General features: G+C 40.4%; 1 protein-coding gene across 2 annotated transcripts; it reads left to right on the forward strand.

Annotated features, from left to right (window-relative positions):
* Positions 1-1,948: 1,948 nt before the first annotated feature.
* On the forward strand, positions 1,949-25,163 carry sec63 (SEC63 homolog, protein translocation regulator). 2 transcript variants are annotated; one of them, XM_030046964.1, is made up of 20 exons: positions 1,949-2,210; positions 3,315-3,414; positions 5,142-5,256; positions 5,386-5,498; positions 5,613-5,674; positions 5,920-5,978; positions 6,188-6,238; positions 6,697-6,805; positions 8,298-8,392; positions 9,486-9,618; positions 12,235-12,327; positions 12,810-12,955; positions 13,072-13,219; positions 13,469-13,551; positions 13,759-13,827; positions 14,072-14,227; positions 14,835-15,014; positions 17,810-18,013; positions 21,881-21,985; positions 23,261-25,163. In XM_030046964.1, the coding sequence occupies exons 1-20, from the start codon at positions 2,087-2,089 to the stop codon at positions 23,396-23,398; spliced, it is 2,283 nt and encodes a 760-aa protein (XP_029902824.1). In that variant the 5' UTR covers positions 1,949-2,086; the 3' UTR covers positions 23,399-25,163. The 2 variants fall into 2 exon arrangements, with proteins under 2 accessions (XP_029902824.1, XP_029902825.1); XM_030046965.1 differs by having other exon boundaries at positions 17,813-18,013; positions 23,261-23,398.
* Positions 25,164-25,811: the final 648 nt, after the last annotated feature.

Here is a 25,811-nt window from a genome sequence, read left to right on the forward strand (position 1 = left end):
CAAAAAAGACCCTGCAGCCTGTCTCACTGGTTTATGTCATCTCCATCTCCAAGTACCTGCATTCTGGACTGATGACACCTTTCCTTCAAACTATTCGTGCTAAATTTAACTTCTGTCACTTCAACTTTTGTTTAATGTCAGAAAAACATTGAGGACAAATCCTTGTTTTCAGTGGTGCCACAAAAACAACGTAAAACAAGCATAAATATTTTTTTATTTTTTTTTTTTTATTACCTGTGAATATGGCGATCTGTTGTGTCAACACTTTGGCCAAGTCCCAGCCAAATCACAATGTGATTAAAAAAAAAAAAAAAAATCATATTGTGGCTGTTTTGACAGATTGTGATTGTGATGATATTTGTGATTCTACTGGGAGTGATCATTTTTTATTCAGAATCTCTGTAGCTTTAAAGTACTTCATCTATAATGGTGTACTGTCACATTTAATCTTTTAAGAAAAAATGCAGCTACTGTATTTTGGATATTGCACTTATTTTGCAATTTTGATAGGATTTTGATTCATTGTGCAGCCCTAGTCTTAGCTGGTATCTTTTTTCTAGTAGACTCACATGTTATTTATGAGTTTTTGTGTCCCAAAAACATGCCACTCATAGCGTAATGCTTATGTCTGACCCAAGTATTCAGTTAGTTATTTGTAAGTCAGAGGGTTGACAGTCAAACAAATGACTCCTACAACTTAGATCACACAGTCAGTGCAGACATATGCAGGTCAACAATGACTCCAAAAAACCCTTGCACTCACTCATTGAACAAGCAGGGCTGGCTGGCCAGCTGCCAACCCTGCTGCCAAGAACAACAACTCTGATTGCTTCAACTTTTGTTATGTAACTTTGGCTTTTGTGGAATAACTAAGCTTGCCAGGCTGTGCTAAAATTAGGGCATGAAATGAGGGTTTGAATAAGGTGTTGACTTTCTCATATCACCCATTACAGTATTTTATTTTCTGTAGAAATGTAGAGAGTAGAGCCATAAAACAGTTGTGTGGCTGTGTGAATTATTATAACAAAGAGTCAATTCAAATGGTATAAACAGTCACCATTATATTGACACATTGCTACATTTAGTGTTATACTACTGTTTCCTGTCAAAATTTGCCAAGAGTAGAGTACAGTGTACTTAGATAGCCTACTTTTATGATTGCTTGCTATATAAAGTGATAGTCTGGATTCTTAGTCATAGTGGTATTTGCTGGTCCACACGAGTGTACTTCGTCCACCAATTTTGGTCCATTAAATTCTTCCCTGTTGCAAGAACAACAGCCACACTGTGAGTGTTCTGCTCCAAAATCAACAAAGTAGATAAAGAATGGGAACACACTTTTGAACAGCAACACAAAGCTAAAAATTTGTTTTGAGGGATGCACAGCACACATTTTTTCATATTTCACTGTCATCACTCCTTTTAGCCAGCAGGTTCCAAAATAACTGATCTATTTTCTGGCCTAGACAGCACCACTTTTTTGTAAAAATGGATTTTAATAAGATGCAAAGTCCTCCCTGTTCCTTTGGCCTATGGACAGGCCTATTTGAAGACAAGGAGCCAATTGCAATAATGAGGCATTGTACACTCAGTGGCCACTTTATTAGCATTATCTGTACCATCTAATGCAGTTCAATGCAATAGCTCTGCAATAAATTTTGCCTTTTAAGAAAGTTTATGCTGTACAGTTTTTATTGACATCACTGCAAAGGTGAAAATTTAAGGAATGAACACCTCTATTGTTGTGACAAAAAAAAAAAAGAGCATTATAGGCATCATAAAAGTAAACTTTATGGCAGAACAGCTGTATTGGATTGTGTTAGATTGTGCAGGGGTACCTAATAGTGGCCACTGAGTGTATATGCGTTTCTTCCCGGCAGGAGGCAGAAAAGTCCAGAAGAGACATTCAATGATACAGAAGAAGAATGGTCACATTGCGCAGGCGTAAAACCACGTATACCGATGAACGGGGCTGTTTTGGCTGGAAGCTAACTGGTTAGCGGACGGTCTGTCAAGTCATACACATTGGGCTTGATAGGGACAGCACGGCAGTGGAGAAGAAGGGCCACTCAAGCGCCGCTACGAAATGGCCGGACAACAGTTCCAGTATGATGACAGCGGCAACACATTTTTTTATTTCTTAACGTCCTTCGTCGGACTTATTGTGATCCCAGCCACATATTACCTTTGGCCCCGAGATCAGAATGCTGGTAAGGCCCGACGTCTAGCTCAGTTCCAGCTAACTAACCTCAGCTAAACTAAGGAACTGCTTTAGCTAGCATGTTGGCTAGTAGTAAACACTAAGCAGTTGGCATTCCGCGAGTCTTTGCTGGTTAGCTTGCTAACTACATGGAAAGGCTGTAGAACGTAATGTTAATGTTAGCTAGCTTTAGCTGGAAGCATGGTTTTTTACAGCTGGTTCGCTGTTTGGAGTTTGTAAAGTTAATTCAGAGTTGTCTTCTTAGCGTTCCTTATAGCGTTACAAAAACCTCTAGCAATCCTGTCTAGCCTGTCTAGCCTGACGTTACTCCTCTGGGCCAACACTTGTCTTAGCGCGAACCACAGCGCTTAACACTTGGAGCCAACGTCATCCACGCTGCTCCATATGACGCTCCCATTGTGCTTTTATTAACCTTCTCCTCTTACAGTATGTGTGGTCAGCAATAGGCCATATCTAACTTGCGTGACATTTGTTCGCTAACTAACTCAACTTTTCTTTCGGTAGAAGCTGAAAGTAGTGTTCTTCACAAGTAACTGATATGATATTATGATAGAAAGAAAGGTAACATTGTGCGGAATACTGCACCGAATTTTACAACATTTTGCCAGGTAGCCAAGTATTGTCAGTAAAGATACTCGAGAATTCAGCAGTAAAGAGAGAACGGAACCCAGCCAACTTCAGAAATGCTTAAGAAGTGTACAGTTTGGCCATGTGGGACTGTGTATGAACCAGGACCAGTCACTCTATGGACAGGGAAAGGTTGTTAGAGTTCTGTCATTTTTAAATCATCTCTGCTACTGGCCTACACACTGCCTGTACCTTGAGAATCAGATGTGCTGTGCAGATGTGCTGTGTAAATGATTGAAATGTGAATTTGGTGCCTTTTGACACACTTCCACCAGGCAGATAGTGATATGCAAAGAGCATAATAGAAAATACTGTGACTTTCTGTTAACATTTAATGTGTTTGAGGATCTACCTACTTAATAATCCGGAATGTGTATGTGTCTTGCACATGGCATGTATCTTATAATGTGCTTTAGACCCTTAACTGACCTCTCTCTTGCTGTTTGATTTCATTTGTTCTCCCTAGAACAACTGCGGTTGAAGAGCCTGAGGCGGGTCCATGGCAGGTGTCTGTGGTATCGGCTCAGGCTGATGAAGTCCCAGCAGAGCATCGTCCCTACACTAAAGTGAGTGCCACACTGAACAGGATTGTTTTCCAAATATATAGCATGCAAGAGAAATTACACTAGGTGTGGTGATTTCTTCACCGTGCAATTGAATCTACACATGAAGCTGATCATGCATTGAATTTGTGGGATCTTAAATGTGCTGTGTGCATATTCCTGGTCTCTAAAACCTGAGAAGCAATTAATAGGTATGTGATAGTAAATTAATCCCTCCAGATAAAATTGCTCATAAAGAGGATTGTTTTTCCTCTCTTAAAATGATCTTTGACATAACTTGTAATGATGATATTCCTGGATTATTTTCTGTCCATTGATTGTAATGTCCTATGCACTACACCTAAATTAATTAGGTGCACCGTCAATAGTGTGGGATTCATAGCATTATATTGCCACTTCACCCACATTTAGGTATTATGGTCAGTTCTAACATTTTGTTCCCTGGTTGTTTGCTTCTTTCCACTTTGTTGCCAATTTTCTCATCAACACCATTGTTTTGATATCAGTTTGCTGTGCTGCTTGCATTCAGAAAGTGCTGCCCCCCACCACACCCCTGACTTTATTATTCCATGTATTTCCATCTGAGCCATCTTGTGTGACATGAAGACGAAGCCCAGGCCACACTGTACATAGCCTATTTGTACTGTAGCTTTTGCGCCTGTGTGGAAGTGCCTGTTTTGTTGATTTTCATCAAGCCCTCAATTGATGCTGTTTACCATGTATAAACCTTTTCAGTGGCATGTGCTGTTTAGATAAACATTCTGTAGCACTGTCAACATTTCTTTTAACACGACCCAGTTATCTCAACATTGTTTATTCACTCTATGTATGTGGGTAATTGAAGGGCTGCTGCTGGAGTGCTGTTCAGTGTTTCACTCCATCTCCCTCACTTTTACGCTTGCCTTCCTGTGGCTTCCCTCACTCACTGCTTGTCAAAGCTTCGCTGTCTCACTATCTCTTCGGTGTTCCCTCTCTGTGCTTCCCCAGCTGTTTGTCTTCATTCTTCCACCATCCCCTTTTGTTGCCTCATTCCTGCTTGTCTAGACAGAAGCTGGTCCTGCATCCAGTGTTCTGCTTTCAAAACTCATAAATCATTTATTTACATGGTGAGACCTCTTGTGATTGAAGCCTTTGGAAGCATAGAATATAGTTATTAAGAGGAGCGAAATTTCACAATGCCATCTAGCTGATGACATTTCACTCTTTCATTTCTGTTGTATTTCTCACAAGTCTGATTCCGTCTCACAACTGTTATCATAAAGATAGTTATGATATTATAGGAACACATCAAGTATTTTACTGGTTCAGCCACTGAGGCAACTCAGGGTAGTGAGTGGTTGTCATGGCAACAGATGCTGCAGAGCAAGGCATAAGGTTTTGCCATTGTCATGGAAACATGGCGTCCAACTTGCATGCACTGATACAAAATAACAACAACAGTGTCACAAACATGTTTTGCCCTTCTGTCTGTATGCAGTGGCTTAATTGTAACTTAATTACAAGTTACAATTACAATTTATGTCAAAATGCTGAAAAGTGGGTCATGTGGCAGGATTGCTTCCTCACAAACATATGTCCAGAATTTAATTTCATTTCAGCCACCCAACTCAAACGTGTTCATCTGAAAATGTCTTGTAGTGATAAAATCCAGGCAACACTCTGCAGACAAAACAGCACCATTTGGATGTATGTGAGTTTTTTTTTTCCTGTTTGTGTGTTGACCTTTGCAGGAAGGCAGCCTTGTTGTTCGGGTGGGCTGTGTTTTTGCTGCTAGCCTACAAGGTGTCCAAGCTAGATAGAGAGTACCAGGAGTACAATCCCTATGAAGTCCTCAACTTGGACCCGGTAACCATGCGCATTTACATATACAAAGCACAACACTGTATGCTACATCAAATTTGACTTGACCTCATCAGTCATTTTATACATGTATGGTGTGATTAGCAGTGTCTGTAATTACATCTCTGTTTCCAGGGTGCGTCACTTTCAGAAATAAAGAAGCAATACCGTGTACTGTCACTAAAATTCCACCCTGACAAAGGTGGAGACGAAGCAACATTTATGAGGATTGCCAAAGCCTATGCGGCGTAAGTGTCATTCAGGTTTTAACTCTACCAGTAATTGAACAACTTGTGCACTTTGGTTAATTTCCATCTGTGGTATTGGTTAACTTCCTGTCACCTGCCTTTTTTCCACCACAGTCTGACTAATGAACAGTCGCGACAGAACTGGGAAATGTATGGCAACCCAGATGGCCCAGGAGGTGAGTTCAGCAACTTGCACTCCCGCAGCAGCCATTTGCCTTATTATACTGTATGTTAATGGGGAGAGGTGAAGTTTGCCTCAAACGCTTTCAGTCAGGAAAAATGTTCAGTTTAGAGTTAGAGTTAGGGATGAGCTTCCTGATAGACTGCGCTCGAGGCAAACTTCACACTTGTGTTGACAAACCCTCTTTGCGTGATGCTGGCTAATGTAGCCCATGCCGTGTCTCCCTGTCCTGCTCTTTAGCAACAAGTTTTGGTATTGCCCTGCCTGCCTGGATTGTGGACCAGAAGAACTCTATGCTGGTATATTTTCATTGATTATTAATTTACTTTTACATTTTGTCTGATTTATTAAATTTAGCTCATTTAGATTTGCTTGTGGGAGGGCTGGCCTAAGTAGAGGTTCTCAAGAGGTTTTAAAGAGGCTCTAAAGCCCAGATTTGATGTAGTGTCACCAGCGGTGGCTGGCACAGTTTGATGGGTTCTTCTGATGGTCTCGTTTGTCTCTTAAGGTGCTGTTGGTATATGGGCTTGCCTTCATGGTCATCCTTCCTGTTGTTGTGGTAAGTTTTGGTAACACAGATAAGGCTGGGTGATAAAATCTCACCGTTTTTAATCCAGATATTTCTTGTGTTTTTTTATTAATAAGTACTATTACTAGCTAATGGGAATCTTTATTGGCCTCATCATGTGACCGGTGATTCACACATGCATTTTTTTGGGCACGCACATTCATGTTGTGTGATGGGTGAATTTGGGCCTGTTGAGAGAGTGTTCCATGGCTTTTACAGCATTATGACATACAGTATGTAGTCAAAATCTCACTTTTACAATTCAACTCAATTCATGACATAAATTTGATTTAATCAGTTAATAGCCCTGGAGAGTACACAGGTCTTTGTGCACTCTGTAAAAGTGTATCCTAAATCCCTGAGTTCTGTTCTCTACTTCTCTTGCACACTCAAGTCTTCCCTCTGCTGTCTTTTCAATCCATCCCTTGTTTGGTCTGGCCATCTTTTAGGGCACATGGTGGTACCGATCCATTCGCTACAGCGGAGACCAGATCCTCATCAACACCACTCAGCTCTTCATGCATTTCATGTACAAGACACCCAACATGAATATGAAGCGTAAGTTTCCATACCAATGTGATTTTTTTTTTTCTCCTAGTTATTTCATTCTTAAAAGTACAACAGATTGGAATATCACAAGTTCTCACGCAGTTATGTCTCTCACACAGTATGTACATGATGTTAGCGTAATTATATCAATTTAAATGTAGCATTCAAACGCACAAGGAATTACGATTTAACATTTTAAACTGTAGTGTTGATCCACACATTCAGGAATTAAACTGTTGAGCAATTCATAAATTTTAAATCAGCCTGGTGATCATTTTTGTCGGTGTGTATGCTTTGCCACGCCATTGTCAGCATTTCCCACAGGAAATGTCAGTTTTGAGTCGTGTAGGTCATGGAATATCTACAAGTAGTAATGACTCACATATGATGTCAAAGTGTGAACCGCCAGCACAGGTTTGATTGTTTGGGATCTCCCCATCACATCGGAACTGCGAATTTTGGTTGAAGAATGTCATGTCTTCATTATTACACAAAACATCTTTGACTTACTATTTGTAGATGTCATAAGAAACGCTAGACAGAATGATAGCGGCTGGTTAACCCTTAATACCTAAGTAAGTATTGTACATTTAATGTTTTATTTCTGTCAAAAATGGCAGTAGACAAAAAGATTCCCTTAATGAACTTATTTACATTCCAGCTCAGTTAAATGCAGTTGCTTTTGACAGAATTTGTTAATATTAGGTCTTCAATGTAACCTTAAGTTGTAACAGTTTGTAAATTTGTGTCATGATCTGGTGCTCACTTCCATAATTATACTTGTAGTTAGCTTCCAGGTTTCCTTTTGCCAACAGCTGTTGCAGTTAGACACTCAACAGGGTATTGGGTGTTAATGAAAATAAACACATATAACAGGCTTTCGATCTTAGGTTTTAACTGTGTCAATGGGGTCTTAATTTTTGACAGCATCTGTCTGTGGTGTGAGAGCTGAGAGAAAGCAAGAATCTCTTGCTCTAGATTAAATTACTAAATATAAAGGTGATTTTATTTGGCAAAAAAATCAACAACTGGCAATAGATTCAGCCCATTGACAGTGTATTTTTGTCCAGTGTGATTAAAATGGTTTGTTTGTTTTTTGTTTTCTCCCAGCTATTACATTTTCAGACTATGGTCAGTAATAAGACTGGACCCAAATCAATTTCCGGAGTCATGTCAAAGTTGCTTTTTCAATACAACAAATCAACTATTCGTTGATCTTTTCCCACACTAATCTGATTCAGTTCTCAAAATACCCTCTTAAAATATAGAGTGTTCCATTTTTTTGCAAATGTCACAAAAATTACTGTGATTATTAATGCAGCCATCTTTCCTCCCACTATATCACACATTACTAAGCAGCACTGAGTTTCCTTTCTCCTGGCCATCAGGTCACCGTGCTCCAGTCATTTAAAATAAATAGATACTTGGTTCTTTGTCAGTTTCTTTCATCTTTCAAAACTTGTCCAACTTTCAACTTAAAAGTGGCCTTTGTGACCTCCAGGGTTAGCCATGGTGCTGACAGCAGCTTTTGAGTTTGACCCTCGCAGCAATAAAGAAGCTACAATTCGCCCTACGGACAACATTGAAGTGCCACAGGTAGGAGCAGTAACTTGCATCACATGTGTTTGTGCAAACGCATGCTTGACTGTGTTCTGTGTGATATCACTGTGTGCACGGGAGCGTGTGTGTGTGTGTGTGCGCGCACAACTGAATGTGCTTTTCACCTGCTGAGGACCAAACTGAAGGCAGAAAGAGCCACAAACCAGCAGCAGCTGAAGGAGCTGCAGTAAAGGCTTGGCAGAGCAGCTCAAGGGAGGAAACTCAGAATTTGGTGATGTTGTCCATGGGTCCCAGACTTCAGGCAGTCATAGACTGCAAAGGATTTTTCTCCAAATACTGAATATAATCCTTAGAATTATAGTTATGTATGGTATGTATAGTTCATCCAATTACTTTTGAGCCTCTGAAAATGGGGTGACAATGTATAAAACTGGCAGTAATTTCTAAAGGCTGAATTATGCTTCTGCGTAAGAAGAGCGTACGGGGCTTGTGCGAAGCTTACGGGGGTTGTGCGACCGCCGCAGAGCCTTGCCGCGCGGCAAGGCGCGCACCCTACGCAGCCCCACTAGAGCTGTGATTGGTCCGCCGAAGTACATCATTTCCGGCATTTCGTTGCAACCGGCATCACATCCTGTTGTTGTGCCGGCCGGCAGCGCCATTTTTAAAACAACTGTTGTGTCTCGACTCGTCGGTTGTGTTTGAAAACTTTGGAGAATGCTGGATCTCGTGGAAGAACGCCTGGCCGAGGAGGTGCGCAAGTACCCGCACCTATACGACTCGTCCTCTCGCGAAAAGACGTACAGAAGAGCAGCGACCATACGTCACAGGGTCTACGTTGGTGGGCGGAGAATTGCTCAGTGTGTTTCGCAGAGGTGTGTTGGACACACACGGGCTGCGTAGGAAATGCGTGCTTCGCACAACCCCCGTACGCGGAAGCATAATCCGGCCTTAAGCAGTTGAGGCTATATTGAGCTGAGGGTCTGCACTTCAATCACATCTTAATTACTCCATTTCAAATCCACTGTGGTGCTGTACAAGGGCAAAATTATAAATATTGTGTCACTGTCCAAATTCTTATGGACCTAACTGTACATTGACTCATATGTAGCTTTTGGTCTGCCTCTTGCAGTTGATCCGTGAGTTGGGAAATATCAACGTAAAGAAGAAGGAGCCCCCGTTCTGCTACCCCTATAGTCTGAAGGCCAGGGTCCTAGTTCTTGCTCACCTCGCACGTATGGAAGTTTCTGAGGATTTAGAGGAAGGTATGACATTTACAGGCAAATGTCTTTTCCAGTGAAGAAAGATGTTTGGAAATGTCATGGGAATAGGGCTGGGTGATGGGGACAAAATCAATTTTGATATCTTTGACTGAATTCCTCTACTGATATTGTGACAAAATTGTAGGGATAGCTATTCATGTGTTCCTAAGATACATGATACAAGAGGTTTTTGATTAAGTCATATAGTAATGTGGATTGATGACCAAGCAGGTTGAACAGTCTAATAAATTCATAAAATTGCATCCCTTTATTGTAATTCAGCTTTTAAAAGCAGGAAATGACAACACTTATTCCATATTATGAAATTATGACAGCCAGCATCCCAGCCCAGATGTAGTGTCATATCATGTTATCAATATTATATCAATACATCGCTCAGTCATACATGGGAATAGTTGGTTTACTAGCAAGCAAATGCACCAAAACCAGTGGCAAATGGGACTCCCTAAAAACTTGGTATTCTGCCCCCGGGCGAAATACAAAGTTTTTAGCCAATGAGGCTGTGTGTTTTTAGCTAGCGAGGCTCTGCCTGGCGCACGTGTGGCAAAAAATCAATACCTGCTCCAAGAGCAGTGAGAGACAGATATCTTCTGATAATTAGGAATAGGAATAGCGAAAATGGCCTGTGTTAATTAAAAATGATTAATAAAAAAGAAATAATCCAGTGCACACACGGAAAGTTGGATGTGACTAGTTTGATAAGCTAAAAAGTAAGATTAACTTTTGTCTGTGGCTTCATTACGTTGTTCACAATCTTATTTAGTTAACTAGTCACATCCAACTCATCATGCTAACTGAGGAGCACATTGGCATGCTCGTTTTCCTGGCTAAGAACCTGGAAATGGCCAAAGAACTGTCCAGAAAATAAGTCAAGAGAAAAAATAAAACATGTTCTGGTTTTCATATGTCCACTCAATTCAATTCTATTCAATTCAGTTTTATTTGTTTATATAGCCCAGAATCACAAAGAATCACAAATTGCAAATTTGTCTGTGACAAAATCTTTAATTTGTTTATTTTTTGAACATGGCTATAAAGCTCAGCAGCAGAGCAGCTGCAACAGAATAATTTTGTTCATGTTAAACCATGTTCTATAGCTATATCGCTCAGCAGGTGTGACAAAACATTTTATTTATTTTGATTTTTTGTGGTTAAAAAGTTGCAGATAAACATTCAGAGATCAGTACACCTGACATTGTAAAATATATTCTGTAAATAATAATGAAAAAGCAAAAAATTTAAAGTTCCATGTTCTATCATCTATTATTGCATTACTTTTCCTTATGTTTTAAATTTTCGCTGTGGTATTGTTTCAGTATCAGTATCGAGATACACTATATTGCCAAAAGTGTTCAATTCAGGTGTTCCAATCACTTCCATGGCCACAGGTGTATAAAATCAAGCACCTAGGCATACAGACTACTTCTACAAACATTTGTGACAGAATGGGCCGCTCTCAGGAGCTCAGTGAATTCCAGCGTTGTACTGTGATAGGATGCCACCTGTGTAATAAGTCCAGTGGTGAAATTTCCTCGCTACTAAATATTCCACAATCAACTGTTAGTGGTACTATAACAAAATGGAAGTGATTGGGAACAACAGCAACTCAGCCACGAAGTGGTAGGCCATGTAAAATCACAGAGCGGGGTCAGCGGATGCTGAGACGCATAGTGCGCAGAGGACGCCAACTTTCTGCAGAGTCAATAGCTTCAGACCTCCAAACTTCATGTGATATTCAGATTAGCTCAAGAACAGTGCATTGAGAGCTTCATGGAATGGGTTTCCATGGCCGAGCAGCTGCATCCAAGCCTTACTTCACCAAGCACAGTGCAAAGTGTTGGATGCAGCGGTGTAAAGCACGCCACCACTGGACTCTAGAGCAGTGGAGACGTGTTCTCTGCAGTGACGAGTCACGCTTCTCCGTCTGGCAATCTGATGGATTGCCCCTTAGTTCCAGTAAAATGAACTTTTAATGCTTCAGCATACCAAGACATTTTGGACAATTTCATGCTCCCAACTTTGTGGGAACAGTTTGGAGCGGGCCCCTTCCTGTTCCAACATGACTGCACACCAGTGCACAAAGCAAGGTCCATAAAGACATGGATGACAGAGTCTGGTGTGGATGAACTTGACTGGCCTGCACAGAGTCCTGACCTCAACCTGATACAACACCTTTGGGATGAATTAGAGCGGAGACTGAGAGCCAGGCCTTCTCGACCAACATCAGTGTCTGATCTCACAAATGCACTTCTGGAAGAATGGTCAAAAATTCCCCCTAAACCTTGTGGAAAGCCTTCCTAGTAGAGTTGAAGCTGTTATAGCTGCAAAAGGTGGGCTGATATCATATTAAATCCTACGGTTTAAGAATGATGTCACTCACGTTCACATGCGTGTGAAGGCAGATGAGCGAATACTTGTGGAGTAGTCTGGAATTTGCAATATAGTGTATTTTAGGCAGGTATTGTATCGAAGTCATAATTTTGGTATCTTGACTACACTAGTATGGATGGAATTTTTTTTAAAAAGAAAACATGGGATGGGACACGAGCAAATGTTATACAGATTCACAGTTGTATGTTTTGTGTGTTGCTTTACCAGACCAAAGGTTTGTGGTGAGGAAGAGCCCAGCCCTGCTGCAGGAGATGGTTAATGTGGGCTGTCAGCTCACCATGATGGCCAACAGCAGAGGAGGTACATACATAGACACATGCACACAGTTCTTATCGTAAAGCAACAAGGAACTGGTGGATGCTGACCCACTAATACCTGAACTATTACTGTATGGAATACCAGGACTGCAAAAAGTACCACGGTGCCTGACTTGAGAAACAAGTTCTATTCTGTTCTGTGTAAATGGCTTGGCACTTAACTGTTTGTAGGATTCATCAGTTTGCATAAAATTCTCTCTTGCAAATCTCAATCTGTATGCTAAACAAAGTTATATGAGGATGATGTTTGCCTCCAGATGTCTTCCATCCACAGGGGAAGATACTCTAAGATACTTTACCCCTATCTCAGAACAGTTAGACTGCGTGATGGTAAAATGATATCTAAAATAAAGTCCACTTCCAAATTAAACAACTTCACACTCGGTTTTATGTTATATTTGTTTGTAGTCAAGCTTTCAGGTTTATGAATATTATGTGCAATAGTCTGTGACATCATGCATGCAGGTTTCCATGCTCCTCGGCTGGTGTCCATAGAGAACTGTATGAAGCTGACCCAGATGATAGTGCAGGGCCTTCAGGAGTCCAAGTCACCGCTGCTGCAGCTGCCCCACTTTGAAGAGGAGCACCTCCGCTACTGCATCTCAAAGAAGGTACCCATCGACCATGTGTGTGTGCATGCATTAAGAGATTAACAAAGCTTGTTCAGGTGCACTGATGGGTCATTTTGTCCTAACAACCCCTATCCCTCCCCTCTCCTCTCCTCCAGTATAAGGTTCGGAGTCTACAGGACCTTGTGAGTCTTAAGGATTCAGACAGACGCAGCATGCTGCGTTTCTTAGGGGAGGAGAAGTACGACGAGGTCATGGCAGTGCTGGGCAGCTTCCCTCACATCACCATGGAAACAAAATTACAGGGTCAGTCCCAAGATGTGCACAAACACACACATACCATGTGTGGAAACAAGTTGAGCTGTGATGTATCACATTAAAAGTAACTTCCATAATCCTCTTGTTGTATTGCAAGTGAATTTAGATGACATCACACAATAGAGGGCCATGGTATTCCCATAGAGGAGATTACAGCAGCTGAACGGGGAGCCAGGGATCTGTGTCAAGAGTGCTGACATTTACAGTTATTTTCTCTCTCTCTCCCTGTCTTTGTAGTCCTTGATGATGAAGACAGCAATAACATCACAGCAGGCTCTATTGTTACAGTCACTGTCACCTTAACCAGAAAAAGGATGGCGGTAAGGAGTCATTGTATTTGATTGACACACTGACCTGAACTGACATCACAGTGTGACAGCAGCTTTGTGATTCAAATGGATAGGCTGTATTGTTGCCTCTGTCATACACTTTCATAGTTGGCCACTAGAGTGTACTATTGATTGTATGCATGGTAGGAAAATATGAATTAAGTGTGTGTGTGTATGTGTGGGTGTGTGTCTATTCAGGAGGTGTTTGAGAAAGAGCAGGAGGCAACACCTTGTCCTGGAGAGGAGGCTGCCAATACAGAGGAAGGAGTATGGACGACTCGAACACAACACATGCCAACTAACACACATTCATAAAACACACTATTAGAGTTCAAATCATAATCCCAGAAGACGAACAGTCATGTTTATGGAAATTGTGGTATTTGCATGCACTAGTCATGGCATTAGATTTGCAAAAAAAAGTGTGTGTCTTAGATATTTGGGATAGGCATTATCAAGCAGTTCTGTGGTGTTTATGCAGGCCTGATGATGTATATTTGTGTGTGTACAGCAAGGAGACTTGAATAAAACCAAAACCAAAGTCTGGCAGAACAAGAGTAAAGGGGCCAAGAAGACAGCCAAGTCCAAGAAGAAGAAATTAACCAAGAAGAAGGCCACACCTGCACCTGCCAAAGCTAAGCAGGCCAATGGCAATGTGGCAGGAAACGTGAGTACCCAATCACAGCTTAGTATTAATCTCAATTGCATGAAAGGGCACAAGTCCAGCAAGCACTGGGCAGTAGGTATTCAAATTATGTTATGGACAGAATCAAATATTAAGATTTCTTTCACTGAGTGCCTCAATCATTATGAAGACATTGTAGGAAAGACTATTGATGCTTTCATGTCATGTTTACGTACAACATATTTTTGATAAACAAGTGTTAGTAATGTGGATATGATGACTAAACGCTGAGAGGCAAATAAAGAACAACTAGAACAATCTGGCTTTTAAAAGCTGGAAAAGACAACATATTGTAATGTCACCATATGGCATATTGAAAATCACAGGCGATGAGTTCAGTTCAGTTTGAGCCCCTAATCACTGCTTACAATCTCAGAGCACTTAACAGGCCCACGGTTTATAACAAACAGTTCAATTATGATGCTAAACTTTGGATTACCATATTGTTATACTGCCCAGTCCTACATCCAACAGTATCAATTTGTCATCCTTTTTGAAAAGTCACACTAACGGCCTGTCAGCATATCCAGCTTTCACAGGAATAGACTGCTGACATCCTAAATGCCAACTATGTGTGTTGGTGTCACAGGAAGTGGTAGCAGCAGCAGCAGCAGCCGCAGCAGCAAAGGAAGAAGAAGAGGAGGGTTCAGACAAGGCCAGCGAGTCAGATGAGGGCGAGGCCAACAAAGACTCACCCAGTGAGCGAGACGAGGAGAGTGACAAACAGAGCGACACTGAAGTGGACGAGATCGCCGGCGATGATGAGGAGGTCAGCCAGCTCTGTGTGTGTGGGTGCATTTATCAGGATCAGGCTTGGATGTTACACCAGCAGTATATTTCAGCTTTGATATTTAGAGACCACAGTAATACTTTGCACACTGCCACAATATGGGAATATGAGTCAGCAGTACAGCTGGTAGTTTTACAGAATGAATCAAAATTTACAAATGCTGGTCACATACAGAATGTAAAATCATTTATATACTTTTTATGTAAGAGCAGAAAAATGATAAATCTTACTCTAAGAAAAATGTAACTGTGCCTATGTAGCTATTTTTTGTGTGCCAGCCAAATGAGGAAAAGAGTCAATATAGATAAAGTTAACATATACTGTCCTAATAACTTGCATGCCTGTAAACAAAATTGCTGTGTGTACTCAGTCTGCCAGTAACTAAATATTAACTGAGAAAAACATTGGATGAATCAGTGCACTTGGAATAATCGAGTTGTGAGAGCCAGTACACCACAATACCAGATGAGGGAATGGGATGAGTTTGGTGGTGTGATCGTGCAGTGTTAGTGTTATTGAGTGAGCTTGTCGATATGATATGGTGAGAATGAAAGAGAGAGGGGGAGATTAATTAATCTACTGGGTTAAAGTGCTAAAAGTAATGTGTGCATGTCTTGCATAATTGTGCTATGGCTCAATCAAGGCAACCTCACTGGACTGGAATTAGCACTGGTCTGGAGCCATCGTCCAGTGAATTTCCACTGCCAATTGGAAGTTGTGTTTTTCTTGATTTTTGTTACCATAAAATGCAAAAAAGCACCTTCTTGTCACAGTTGGCCAAGAGCCACACAGTTGGCCAAGATGGAGTGTGATAGTGGGCGTGGCCGATCACGAAAGGGTGTATACCTTCCAAATGGATTCGCATAACATGGCAAAACTTTGTGTAAAGCTGTATTATGAGGCAAGGAAGAGCTGATTAACCTTTCATGCCGACTGGCCGAAAGGGAATGTGGTGGTGGGTGTGGCCTATCACGAAAGGTGCGTAACACCAGCAACACAAATACTTCCTAAATCAACCCCACACATATAAATGGTTAATGTTTCAATTTAATAAACAACAAATATTACCTTCAATTGAAAGCATAAAACGTAAGAATGAACAAAAGTTAAATTTTTGTCTATGTGATGTGGAATTGGCAGATCATAAAAATTGCATAGTGTTGGCAGAGGTATACAGAGGTGTCATCTTTCTAGTTGTGTAAGAGCGCAGTCAGAATTTAAGAAAAAAAATGTGGGCTTTATTTTAATGATCTAAGTGCATGGTCTGCAGAGCATGGCGCAAGTACTTTTAGGGCATGTCCAAGTCCACTATTTCTATTTTAATGGCAGAAACACGGTCATTGCAACAGTAGCATGGTGTAAAGGGGTTGTACTTATTAATCATGGGTGTGTTTTGGCGTGACATGCAATAAACCAATCAGAGTATCATCTCCCATTCGTTTTAAAAGCCAGGTGCACTTGCAGCTCGCTTTATTTTCCAGGTAAGAAGGAAGGCCTCTCTGCTGAGGAAACAGATTTGCTCATGCACAAAGTGAAAGTGCATCAGCAGGATTCCATCAAAGCTCCCTGAGGTGAGGTGTGGAACAAGCAGAGTGGACATGTGTTGGCGTCCCCTATGTAGGCGCACGTTTCTATCTTGATAATGAGCGTCAAATAACAGAACTGTGCCACTGACTTCAGAGCTGCTTTTGCTTTTCGCTTCCAACTGCCTCAAGACAGCAGTGCAGCAACAATGTGCCTGACCACACCTCATTTTAAGACCAACACACCCATGGGTGCTCAGATGGACACAAGTGACTTTGCTATTTACACAACATGGGCACTGGATGGGAAAATGACAACTGTGCCAGTTGGAAACTAGCAAAGACACTTGTGTTGCGCTTGGCAGCACTTTGTGCCGGGGGCAAGATAGGACCCTGGATTTTGTTAATCCACAGTTAAGCTAGGTAATGGAGCTGAGATGGAAAATTAGGTAAAAAGGAAGATGATGTAATGCAAAATAGAGGCCTTTTGTGTAATGACCATATTGAGTGATTCTTTTCAAAAGATATATTAGCAATAATTTTGTTTATTTATTATTGTCATTAGAAGAACATATTCAGTGACCTGGTGGTTTACTTGGGAGAGTGTATACCACATACTGTAAGGCTCATCTTTGTTGCAGTGGCTGGGGATCGATTCCGGCCTTAGCCTTAAAGACCCTTGGTTTTGAGGCTAGTGAGAATTCCTTTGCAGGTCTCGAAGAATTAAGAAACTGAGGGGGCCGTCTTCGCAGCTCCAGAAGCAACATTTTGCAACATTTGAACAGATTTCAAGTGTAGTGATTCACAGCATTAGCCTGCGTGTGCATATTTCGTAGGAGAAAGTTACAGTTGCCGCTCCACTTAGGCATAACCAGCAAAAATCTGCTGAAAATACATGGCACATTTGCTATATTGTGTACTGTTTGGGCCCTTATTCTGTCACTCTGTTGTACAACATTTTTATGTGCTGTCCATTTTTGTAACAAGGATGGCAGTAATTAGCACTAAAAACACACTACCTTTGCTTCTTATGGAGCAGAAACTTAAAAGTAAAAGATACTACACTAGATACCTCAGTTACCTTGCTTGTCGAGGTATTTTATAGGCTTTCTGTAAACCTAAAAATTCTTAACCGGACAGCTAAGAACTAACTAGTGGTTAAGAAGCTGTGGGGGGCCTCTCTGGTTAAATGCTCAGAAAAGAAACATTGCTTGTACCTGACCTAACCTTCTTCGCTCCTTCCCTCTCTAGCAGGAGTGGGAGGCATTGCAGCAGAGCATCCAGCGGCGAGAGCGGGCCCTGCTGGAGACAAAGTCCAAGGTGACTCACCCAGTCTACAGCCTCTACTTCCCCGAGGAGAAACAGGAGTGGTGGTGGCTATACATCGCTGATCGCCGAGAGCAGACCCTTGTCTCCATGCCCTATCATGTCTGCACGCTCAAAGACACAGAAGAGGTGAGTTTGTGTGGGAGAGTGTCTGTGAAAAGCATGACAGAAGGAAAACCCCAGAGAGAGTTGGTATTTATGATCTCAGGAAAGGACTATTCAATTTGTGCATGTAATGTACAGTATTGTAAAGTAAAGACTGAGTTGGGTAGTTTTTGTGTGTCCTGTAGGTGTCTGTGTGTGTTTTTAAAATGCTGTGGCGGTGTACTGTAGCTTAGAGTATAATCTGTCTGTACAAAAAGAAAAAAGGTCTCAATAAGTAAAAGTGTTCATGTGTCCCTTCTGTTTCCTGTGCACTGCAACCCCTTGCACATCCTGTTGCTAGGCAACCCTTACCACTGCTGTCAGTATTCCCTTGGAGGTGTGTGTGCGTGTATATGTGCAAGTGTGTTTGTTTTTAAGCACTTGCACCTCTGATCCCAGTATTCCATACAACAATAAGGAGTGACAGTGAGGTAAAAGCTTAATGAGCATGACCAGCTGTCCCTGTGGTAAAGGAATGCCATGATAAGAAGGTGGGGCACCCATGCAGAAGGGAGCCCAGTTTTACATAATGCTTCACTGTCTCCTAATCATTTAGTCTGTCACTTTAACAATTCCTTCTGTTTGTGCCTCTGTGTGTTCGCTTTTTGGGGCCGGGAGGGTGGAGGGGTGCTTTTATCATCAAGATATGTTAGTAGATTGTTGATGTATTCATGGCTCATTCTCCCCTCATGTGCTGGATAATAATTAGCCTCATTGTGCCGATAATTAGGTGTTTGCCATATCTAATTGCACGACAGAGTAATCACAGGCTTAGTTAATGTTGGTCTAATATTTACAGTTGCACCCAGTCATCATGTGGCGGCGTTCATTTGTAATTACCAGTCACATTGCATTCCTCTCACCTGACTGATTTTTTTAGTGTTATGTATTATTCAGCACCGTTGTTGAGCCAATTGTCCTTTGAGAGTTTGCTGTTTTGTGATAGTCTTGATATTAGGCCACATTTTCTGTTATGTTGTCCTTTATCTATGCTAAACCTGGAGTTATGAAGCTTTGACTCAGCATGGTGGATCAGTATGACCTCAAAACTAATGGAACATTTTAATGGTTAATGACATTAAGTAAGGCATCCTCACTCTGTTAGACCTAAATGGAGCAGAATCTTAATTAATGTCATTTCGGACTGTTGAAAACCAAAGAAAAGTCAACTGAAATTGATGGTCAATGAGGGGGAAAAAACAAGATGTTTGCATGTTATCTCTAGAATCTAGAGGATAACACCAGAGATGGTGAGAATCTAGAGTTGGCCCCATGGCCAATTTAGTTAATCTAGAGTGCAGTACAATGAGTGTACTCTAGCCTACTTGGTAGCCTAAATCAATTATAAATAAACATACAAAGAAAGTTGTAGTGTATTGAATCATCAATTAACTAATTATTTTATACTGGAATGATGCTCAAAATTTACCCCAGCATTAACCCCAACATTTACCCCAGGCTTGCAGTGATACTCTTATGTGTGGATGAAAGTTTTCCTTTTCTAATGCTCTTTTAATCTGACAAGCTCACTGAAATCATGCTCCTCCTCTTCCTCAAACTTGACTCTCACCCACTGAGCCTTGGCTAGCAGGTCAGCAGTCACATCATAATCTCTCTGGGTCTGAATATTCTATTTAGGGGTCCAAGCCTGAATGGGCTGAGGGCCATGCATTGCAGTGCAGCATGGCTCCCAGTACCAGTGGTGCTGACAACCCTATTGGAATTGGTCAGATTTTTATTCATTGTTGTTTTTATCCTCCAAGTAGCTTTTCACAGCTGCAGTGTTGCTCCTCTCGCTCATGTCAAAGTCATTGTCACTGCCTGAAGCACACAACTTTACTAATGTTTTAGTAGTCCACACAGAGGTCAAGCCCAATATAATGTTTCTGCAATTTGCTACATGGCTAAGACAAGCTAAGAGCACTGAAAACAAGTAAATAAAAATGCATCCCATGATGCATTTTGTCTGTGCCACATGTATTTCAGTAAATCACAATGCAGTTCATTGGTCACGTCTTGAGAATGATTACATCATTTAGAAATGCACTCACGTCACATCTGGCTTTAAAGGGAGAGGAATAGAAAAGTACATCAGGTCTACGTATGTCCCTCCCTGAAAATGACACACTTCTGCTAATAAAAGTAACACCAGTGATTGTCCGGCCAAGCAGAATTTGGGCCAGACAAGAGGATATCAACCAACCAACAAGAAGACTCCAGCTCTGATGTCATTAGTGACACCTGTGTTTACCCTGCTATCCATGTCAAAATGGCTGCTGTGAAAAAGGTCTGTTTTAGACTTAGACTTTCTTTACTGTCATTGCACAAAAAACACAACAGTGAGTTTTTACAACAAAATGATGTTGCTTGGCTTCCGGAGTACAACACAGCTGGAATTGTGGGGCAGTTTAAATAAATAAGTTACTATACTGTATAAATTAAAATATAATCTGTATAACTAGTGCAAGTAAAAAAAAAAAAGAGCTAAATAATAATGAGTGTAAGAAAAGAATAAACAGATAAAACAGAATAAACAATGTAAACACAGAACATCGTAGCAGCAGGGTGACCACAGGTAAATACAGGAACATTGTAGCAGCAGGGTGGAGATTATTGCACAAATTTTATTACTTAAAATGAGTACAGTGGGTTTTCCCCTACTTTTGTTAAGAGACTGACATTGAGCTGGAAATGTGGACCTACATGGAACATGTGCATCACTAAAATCCAATCTGTTTACGCCACAAAAAATATTTACAGCCTAACCTTACATAACAACTAAATATTTATGCAAGCCACTGCAGGCTGACTGATAGTTTACATTGACTGCCAAACATTAAAGATCAACCAAACCTTTTGTACAGGTATGAGAAAAAGAAAGTACAACCTTTTTCAGGTCTATTGGTTTACATATCAGAACATAATAAAAAATCATCTGGTCGTTACAAAGCCCTAAAATTAGGTGAATCTAACCTCAGGTGTAAAACAACACAGAGATTCTGTCGTGTCTTTATTTATTTAACAAAAATTCAGCCAAAATGCAGGAGCCATGTGTGGAAAAACTAAGTGCACCCCACGATTCAATAACTTGTGCAATGACCTTTAGCTGCAATAACGTTTAGTATATGTTGATATTTACACCCACAAGGTAGACTCAGAATAATGGCCATGCTAGTAACATGTAAATAATCCTCCCTTTGAAACCCATTTGATGTTTTTTTCTGTTTGTAAACCATGTTTTACTTCATTTTTATCTCCATTTGATACACCATTAAAATGTGTCCCAGCTCTTTTTTTATCCTCATTTTCATCACCACTAATTTGAACTAATTTGTTCACTTTATGTAATGTAGTTTATGTAATGTAGTTAGCATGTAAGATGGTGTTTTTTTTATTATTCTTTTATATATATATATAGATATAGATATCTAGATATAGATATATATATCTATATCTATCTATATATCTATATCTATATATAGATATAGATATAGATATCTATATCTAGATATATATATCTATATCTAGATATCTATATCTATATAGATATATATGTGTATATATCTATATAGATATATATGTGTATATATCTATATAGATATATCTAGATATATCTATCTATATATCTATATCTATCTATCTAGCGATCGATCGATAGATAGATATAGTTAGATATAGATAGATAGATATAGATATATCTATATCTATATAGATATATATCTGTAATAGCACCTGTTGGCTTTTGTGAAAGTGAAAATGGCATATCAGGGTAACAGTTACAGACTAACTTAGTAGCAACAACAATTTCAACAATTTTGTGTGTCTATGTGCGCGCTTTGTTTTGTTTCCCAGGTGGAGCTGAAGTTCCCAGCCCCCTCCAAAACAGGCAACTACCAATATTCTGTCATACTTCGCTCAGACTCGTACCTGGGACTGGACCAGATAAAGCCACTCAAGGTGACAAGAAACCTTTGTGTGTGTGTGTGTGTGTGTGTGTGATGGGGTAATTTGTCATGAAACCGATTACCAACAGTAATCATTAGTTTTGGTGTGAGTGCCTCAGAATTGAAGAGTAAGGGCTTTGATCTAGAGTCATCACTTTTGCATGAACATTAAACAGCTCTGCAGGGAAAAATCCATTGTAAAAGGAAGAAATACCCATTTCTCCACCAAGAGATGCTGTAACTTGAGCAAGGGGCATTAGTCTTTCTGGGTAACAGGAAATCAATAGGTGAAGTGCAAGTGGATAAGGTAGGATGAGGCAAAGTAGATACAGCAAAAATATAAATTACTTTACATCAGTTGATCATAATATAATGACTCGAATGCATTAAACACTATAAACTGATTATATCTATTAATGTAAGATTATCTAATATGCATCGACTGTTCTTTTAAAGGAATACTTGACCCAGTGGCTATATATTTTGTAGCATTTACTCACCCTGAGTTTACTTGAATGTCTGAAGAATAAAATGAAAAGTGTCTAATGAAAATGAAACAATCAAAATGAAAGAATGTGTGAAACATTTTTAACTTTAAATCAAAAACTATAGCCATTGCTGTCAGAATGGAGTTGAGCAGTGACTTTGATGAACAGCTGCAGAATGAGGAGGAAAATGTTTGTTTAAAATTGTCAACCTTTTCATGCAGCACATCCAAGTCATGACTCTCCATTCTATGTTCAGTACATCCCAACTAATGTACTTTTCCTGGAAAATGCCTATAGCGGAAGCATCTGTGGTCAGCTGGCCATGACATGCATCATATTCACGAATTGTAGCCGATAAGTGAGTAGTACTGCTGACCAATGAGAAAGCCATAGACACTCTTCAGTTCACTGATGTGCAGGCCAGTTGTCCACAGTTGTTCCTGCCTGATGCATTTCCCACAAGTGCTTTGTTTAACTTTTTTTGTAAAACTACTTTTATTTGGGGTATACTTAATGAACAGGTGGCGTCAAGACTTGAATTATGCCGCGTTCAGAGTTTGACAATTACAAACAAACATTCTCACACCTTTTTGCTGCTGTTTTTGAAGTCCCCAGTCAGCTCCATTCTAACAGAAATACATGAGCAAGCGATTAAAACCTTTAACCATCGGGCTTTCAAGACTACTCAGAGTTAGAAAATGATGCAAACTAGGTTTTTGGGTGAAGTACTCCTTTAATACTGCCAGTGTTGTGCTAAATTTTGAGTGTTTGATTTTTTTTTCTCTCTCTCCTTACCCCAGCTGGAGGTCCATGAGGCCAAAGCCATGCTGGACAACCATCCTCAGTGGGACATCCCAGACACAGAGGAGGAGGATGAGGAGCAGGAGGACAGCGACGGCATTGAGGAGAGCGAAGATGACGATGAGGACAACGACTGAATGCGTACACACACAAATACACAAACACATACACACACACACACACACACACACACACACACACACACAGCCCCCATGGACTCACTGCTCAGCCACTCATAGTTAACAACAAACACTCGAGCAGCAAACCAGGAACAGTAAAGCCGTTCCCACCACACACATACACAACACACACACACCTACACACACCGTGGACTATTTCTACACACAGAGCCCCCACCCCCCTCTTTACCTTTACAATGACATGGACTGTGACCCCAATCCTCTATCTCCCTTTTCTACAGAGATCTCTTAAAGACTTATTCATTCACTCTCCGCTACTAGTGGAAGAAAGTTCTGTGAATATTTACCCAGGCCCACGTGTGGTTGTGTGCGCGCGCGCAAGTAAGCGTGAGCTTGTATATTGGTGTATGCCATTTGTGTGTTTGTAAGCATGTGTGTGTGTGTGTGTGTGTGTGTGTGTGTGTTTGTGTTTGTACAGGTATGAAAGATTGGCACACTGTGGACTGGGGGACCTATTATCTGGGCTCTTTTCTTTTCTTGGGGAAGGGGGATGTGTAACAAAAAAAAAAAAAAAAAAAAAAAAACAATTCACAAAATAAAAAACAACACATGGCCTCTGTATGGAAATCATTACATTGTTCCAGCGCATGATTTTGAAATCATTCAACCCAACAGTTTTCTACACCATTCGCTGTTTTCTGCACTTACATGCAGTGGTGCACATTTGCAAGCCCCGTGTACCGGGGATCACAACCCAGGCTGCCAGTGGGACGTTTGCTCATTTCAACACAAGGGGGCATAGCTGAGTCTCATCACTTTTCATTTTCCATTGTCACACCAGCTGATCACTAAGTATGTTGAAGGAGATGCAGAAAATCTGCAGATGGACATTGATCTCTGGTCAGTGCTATTATTCATATCTGCTCTGTCCATTTGATCCACGTTAAAGTGGATTTTACTAGAAGAGACAATTCAGTTCTTGGAGCAGGGTGATCTACAAATGAATCAACAAACCAAGTATAATGGGAGAAAATGGCAAAAACTTTGAGTGTTTTCTTTTTCTTGTATTATGAGTCCTCTTGTCCATATACTACATAAAGTTGTAAATTTCTCAGTCTTTAAGGGGTTCAGATGCTGACGTGTAGACAATATTCTAATGGCTTTTCAGAGAAGTGTCTTTTCCTTTGTCCTCATCTTTGTTTTTTACAGTTGTAGCACATTCCAGTATATACTCATCATCCAAAAAGGCCTTATGAATACAACTGAAAACCACAACTTACACTTTTATAGAGGAAGTCCTTGGGTGCTATGCACCGATGGTTCTTGGGAGAGCAGTCAAATGTTATAAATTTTCTTTCTTCCTTTGTGTTTGTAATGAAATGAGTATTTTTTTTTTTTTTTTTTGTTTTGGTTATTTTTCGGGCCTTTTGTTTCAGTTGGTTTTAGATTAGTCTCTTCATAGTTCTTATAGATCCTTAGTCCTAGGATAGATAAAAAATTGCCATCACACACAGAGCCTCTAAGTGTATTAAAAGAGAGTTTTTGTACATGAAACATGACCGTAGGTGGGCTTTGGCCTTGGACTTGGTGTTGAAGGGACTGGAGCACTTGATCATGAAGTCCCTGAAACACACACTTAGCACCCTAACTGTCTATTCAAAGTTACTTGTCATCTAAGACTAAGCATATTCTGTCCATTTTTTGTGGTCACATAGAGCAGAACAAGCTTAGTTTTATGAACTAAAGTGTCAGATTAAAAAAAAAAAAAAACATATTTTATTTTTTTTCCCACTGGTGGATAATACAGAGCAGTTTGGGAACACCCATAATATTTCCACCCTTTTTTAAAAAATTGGGATTTTTGTCTCAGTTAAGCTCTAGTTATAACAAATGTAACCCATAAGTCTTGTCTTTTTTGTTTGTTTGTTTCATTTTAACCTCATTTTTACATCTTTTGGACTTGTATGAGTGGAAACCCATTTCAGGGCGTCCCTTAGGAGCTCTGTGGACTCTCACTGTATGTAGATGAATTGATAGTTCTTTTTGCAGAGAAACGACTAATCTTTCACAGTGAATATCCGCACTCAAAAGTTAATTGTTTTTTTTTTTGTTTTTTTTTTAAATATATATATATATATTGCGGTATACATTAGTGCATTATGTTTGTGTGGGAGAGAAAGGGTTTGATGATGCAGGTGCATGCTCTCCTAACACCACATAAACACACACAGACACCCACATGCACTATCCTCCTGTAATTGTGTTCAAAGCAGGTGTATGCTAACAGGTAGTATTGTACTCTGAGTATTTATCGCTCTGCAATAGAATGTAGCATCAGTGATTTACGCTGTGTGGAAAATAACTGCAGTGAGGCTAAATACGACGCCATCTCTCCCGTGACGGGCCTGGA

This window comes from Myripristis murdjan, chromosome 24, assembly GCF_902150065.1.
Source record: "Myripristis murdjan chromosome 24, fMyrMur1.1, whole genome shotgun sequence".
Taxonomy (NCBI): Eukaryota; Metazoa; Chordata; class Actinopteri; order Holocentriformes; family Holocentridae; genus Myripristis; species Myripristis murdjan.

Bases quoted from the DNA above. Each gene is read 5' to 3' on its own strand.
- sec63 (XM_030046964.1), top strand. From the start codon at position 2,087: ATGGCCGGACAACAGTTCCAGTATGATGACAGCGGCAACACATTTTTT. The intron at 13,552-13,758 runs GTAAGGAGTCAT...GTGTCTATTCAG, and splicing joins TAACCAGAAAAAGGATGGCG to GAGGTGTTTGAGAAAGAGCA. The intron at 21,986-23,260 runs GTGACAAGAAAC...TCCTTACCCCAG, and splicing joins ACCAGATAAAGCCACTCAAG to CTGGAGGTCCATGAGGCCAA.